Here is a 5,019-nt window from a genome sequence, read left to right on the forward strand (position 1 = left end):
ACTGCATCTTACTGTATACGCAGTGTAAATCTTATAATGTTGTCTATAATAATTATTTTCATACCAAAATGCACTATATTATTATACCAGTAGTGCAACAGCAGCCTTCTATTCCTTACATCCGCCTTTATATTCTTATGTATGTACCTACTGCATATACATTACATATTGCATTCTCCTTTTACACTTTCCTTAGCCCCATTTTATATTTGCCCTTTTCTTTTAGAGAGCTGAATTTTTCGTTAGTTTTCTTTTAATGGTGTTCTTGACATCCTTGTTCCTCATACTATAGATGATGGGGTTCAACATCGGCGTCACAGCTGTATAGAGAATGGATACAGTTTTGTCTATTTCTGCAAAATAAGTAGAACGAGGTCTAAGATACACAAACATGATGGTCCCATAGTAGAGGCTCACCACAGTCAGGTGAGAAGCACATGTGGAGAAGGCTTTATGTCTTCCATGGGAGGAACGGATCTTCAAGATGGTGGATATGATGTGGATGTATGAAATTAGAGTCAAGCAGAAAGAACACATAACAATGATACCTGCTCCAACATACATTACTATTTCATTGAGAAAAGTATCTTTGCAAGACAGTCGGAAAAAAGGCGGCATCTCACATAAGAAGTGGTTGACATTGTGGGACTTGCAGTAGGGGAGTTGAAAGGTGAGGACAACATGCATGGCGGAGTTCAGGAAGCACATACCCCATGACCCTACAGCTAAACTCATACACAACATTTTATTCATGATGGTTTTGTAGTGCAATGGTCTACAGATAGCAGCAAACCTGTCATACGCCATAACAGCTAGTATGAAGCACTCTGTTGATCCTAAAGCCAGGCTGAAATACATCTGTAATGCACATCCCAACAAGGAGATACTTTTATCTATGGACAGAGTGTTTATGAGAAGTTTGGGAACAATGGTGGATGAGAAAAAGACATCGATAATGGAGAGATTACTCAGGAAGAAGTACATGGGTGTGTGTAACTTTGTGTTGATCCTTACCACTATGATTAGTAGAAGATTTCCCGACAATGTGATTATGTACATCACAAGAAGCACAAGGAAACAGAAGACTTGGAGGTACGGGACATTGGATAGTCCGAGGAGGATGAACCTTTCTGGAGACGTTTGGTTGACTTTTTCCATAACATTCAGGTAACGTCTGGTGGGAGACAATTGTAACACTCACAATAAAATATATTTTTATCATAGTTTTCCTTTAAAACTTCACTTTCTTGAAAATCCAACTGTATATAGAGTATTTTTTTTAATTTATGGATAGGGTACAAAAGAGTTGAAAAATCCCTACCAGTCTTTTTTGATATTGGAAAATAATTTTGAAAAATATATAGACTTTTCTATTTTATAAAAATCCACTACATTTTATTTATATGCTGAAAATATTTAAAACAATTATTTTATGAAAGGAGATTCCATCACTCATTAATAAAACAGCAGCTCTGATTTAGACACTGCTCCAAAAAAAGTTAAAGGAACACTTTGAAAACACATCAGATCTCAATGGGGAAAAATATCATTCTGGACATCTATACTGATATGGACTGGGTAATGTGTTAGGATCTATACTGGTATGGACTGGGTAATGTGTTAGGATTAGGGTTGAGCGGACACCTAGATGTCCGTGTTCGACGGGTTCGGCCGAACTTTAAAAAAAAGTCCGGGTCCGTGTCCCGGACTTTTACCGAACTTTTCCCGGACACCGAACCCCATTGAAGTCAATGGGGACCCGAACTTTAAGGCACTAAAATGGCTCTAAAACACCAATGGAAAGGGCTAGAGTGCTGCAAATGGCAGCAAAACGTAGTTAAGAGCATGGCAAGTGCTCTGCAAACAAATGTGGATATGGAAATAACTTAAAACAACAAAAAAAAAACAGAAAAATAAAACAATGTTCTTCATCTCTGAAGGACGAGGCCCATATGGAGTAGGAGGGAGGTTGAGGTGGTGGGGGATGTGGCGGTGTCATAGGCGTGCGCACAGGGTGTGCCGGGTGTACCTGGGCACACCCTTATCACCTAGGGCACATAGCATTATCGCTCTGTTTGCCAGTGAGGAGATGGGAAAGATCACCTGCTCTGCTCTATTTCTCTTTGCCAGCAGGGAGAGTAATGTATCGGGGCCATGTACATGTAGGCAAACACATGCATGTGTATTTCAACTTTGGGGTGCACACCTTAATGCAATAGGCTGCGCACACCTATGGGCGGTGTAGGTGGAAGCGGCGGTGGAGGAGGACCAGGGCCGGATTAAGAGCATCATGGGCTTGGTGCTGAGGATTTTGAAGGGCCTTAAGGGCCGTGCCTTGGCATGCACCCAGAGAAAGAAGGGTGCAGCCATGCATGCCTAATTCAACATGGGATGCTGTCTCTGAAGCCCATAAACACATCCATGCATCGGCAACTGTCCCTCCTTGTCCGGCCTTCGCGCTGTGTGGGGAGGTTCTGAGGGTGCTGCCTGGGGAAGCGAGCATAGAAGCCAGACTTCTGTGTTTACAAGTGACAGAAGAGCGGTAACAGTGAATATGGCCAACCCGGGGCCTATATAAAAGGTAGGGGCCTGGAGCTGCAGCTCCAATAGCCCCTACGTTAATCTGGCCCTGAGGAGGAGGACGAGGTAGCCAACACTGCTTCTTTTCACAAATTTTAAATGAGGGTACACCCCAAAAGAGTGAGAAAGAGCAAAAATGGAACAATGGGTGGGTAAGGTCGGTATCCATTGCTATTCTGCATAAGGTACGGAAAAGTCCAGTGGGATCCATGCCTGGTTCATTTTAATGAACGTGAGCTTGTCCACATTGTCTCTGGACAGGCGGCTGCGCTTGTCTGTTATAACGCCCCCAGCCGTGCTAAATACACGTTCAGATAATACACTGGCTGCAGGGCACGCCAGCACCTCCAAGGCATAAAGGGCAAGCTCAGGCCATGTGCCCAATTTGGAGACCCAGAAGTTGAAGGGGGCAGACCCCTCATTCACTACATGTAGGCGTGTGCACACATACTGCTCCACCATGTTGGTAAAATGCTGCCTCCTGCTAAGACGTTCCATCTTAGCTGCTGGTGCTGCTGTTTGTTGTGGCGTGCTGACAAAGCTTTTCCACATTTCGGCCATGGTTGCGTTGGCGACCTCCTCCTCCTCCTCTGCCTTGTGCTTCCACTGTGGCCCCGCTGTCAGATGGGAATGCCAGCAGCATGGCATCTACCAGCGTGCGCTTGTACTCGCGCATCTTGCAATCGCGCTCCAGTGAGTGAATTAAGGACGGTACGTTGTCCTTGTAACGGGGATCCAGCAGCGTGGCCACCCAGTAATCAGCACAAGTTAGAATGTGGGCAACTCGGCAGTCGTTGTGGAGACACTGCAGCATGTAATCGCTCATGTGTGCCAGGCTGCCCAGAGGCAACGAAAGGCTGTCCTCTGTGGGAGGTGTATCGTCCGTGTCCTCTGTATCCCCCCCAGCCACGCACCAGTGATGGCCATGAGCTGGCCTGGGTGCCACCCTGCTGTGAACATGGTTCCATCTACTCCTCCAGCTCCTCCTCCTCCAGCTCCTCCTCCTCATCCTCCAGAACTGTGCCCCTGCTGGACAATTGTGTCCCTGGCGTTTGTGTGTGCAGGAAGCCCCTCGTAGCCCCTTGCGAATGACTGCCCTGAAAGCCTTGGAAATGTTACCTCTTCATCCTCCTCCTCCTCCTCCTCATCCTGTGCCACATCCTCTTCCATCATCGCCCGAATTGTTTTTTCAAGGAGGCATAGAAGTGGGATAGTTAAGCTGAGAACGGCGTCATCGCCACTGGCCATGTTGGTGGAGTACTCAAAACAGCGCAACAAGGCACACAGGTCTCGCATGGAGGCCCAGTTATTGGTGGTGAAGTGGTGCTGTTCCGCAGAGCGACTCACGCGTGCGTGCTGCAGCTGAAACTCCACTATGGCCTGCTGCTGCTCGCACAGTCTTTGCAGCATGTGCAAGGTGGAGTTCCACCTTGTGGGTACGTCACATATGAGGTGGTGAGCGGGAAGGCCGAAGTTACGCTGCAGCGCTGCCAGGCGAGCAGCAGCAGGGTGAGAACGCCGAAAGTGCGCACAGACGGCCCGCACTTTCTGCAGCAGCTCTGACATATCGGGGTAGTTTTTAAGGAACCTCTGCACCACCAAATTCAGCACATGCGCCAGGCAAGGGATGTGCGTCTAGGCCCAGAGCTGCTATGAGATTTCGCCCGTTATCGCACACCACCAGGCCGGGCTTGAGGCTCACTGGCAGCAACCACTCATTTGTCTGCTGTTCCATGCTCCTCCACAACTCCTGCGCGGTGTGTGGTTTGTCCCCCAAACAGGCAAGTTGTAAAACTGCCTGCTGTCATTTACCCCTGGCCGTGCTGAAGTTGGTGGTGAAGGTGTTACGCTGTCCGGATGAGGAGGCGGTAGAGGATGAGGAAGCGGAGTAAGAGGAGTTAGGAACAGGAGGCAAACTGAAGCGCCCTGAAATCCTTGGCGGGGGAAGGAGATGCGCCAAACAAATGTAAAAGGTGTATCTCACACGTACCGATACAGACTATGCCGTAATTTAATTTTTTACACTCCAAAAGGGTGTCTATTGAATAGCGGAATAGGAAAAATTTTATAATACGGTGTATCTCACACGTACAAACACAGACTAGGCCCCGCCGTTTACAATTTTTTGTACCCTAAAGGCAGGATGAGGAAGAGGAGTAGGAGGAGCAGGCAGGAGGCAGACTGAAGCACCCTCAAAACCTCGGCAGTATGAGATGCGCCCCAAAAATTGGAAAGGTGTATCTCACACGTACCGACACAGACTATCACGCAATTTAATTGTTTATACCCAAAGGTTTTAATTAAATAGCGGAATAGAAAATATGATAAAAAAAAAGTGTATGTATCTCACAAGTACACAACCACACTAGGCCCCAATTACTATTGTTTGTACCCCTAAAAGGATGGATGAGGAGTAGGAGGAGTATGGAACAGGCAGCA

At 47.0% G+C, this 5,019-nt stretch overlaps 1 protein-coding gene across 1 annotated transcript; it reads right to left on the minus strand.

Moving 5' to 3' along the window:
• Positions 1–222: 222 nt before the first annotated feature.
• LOC309569745 (olfactory receptor 5AR1-like) lies at positions 223–1,161 on the minus strand (the record flags this gene model as incomplete). The annotated part of the gene is made up of 1 exon (XM_082275731.1): positions 223–1,161. Exon 1 carries the CDS (start codon positions 1,156–1,158, stop codon positions 223–225), a length of 936 nt encoding a protein of 311 aa, XP_082131857.1. The 5' UTR covers positions 1,159–1,161.
• Positions 1,162–5,019: the final 3,858 nt, after the last annotated feature.

This window comes from Pelophylax lessonae (assembly GCF_965119305.1).
Source record: "Pelophylax lessonae genome assembly, chromosome: 13".
Lineage (NCBI taxonomy): Eukaryota > Metazoa > Chordata > Amphibia > Anura > Ranidae > Pelophylax > Pelophylax lessonae.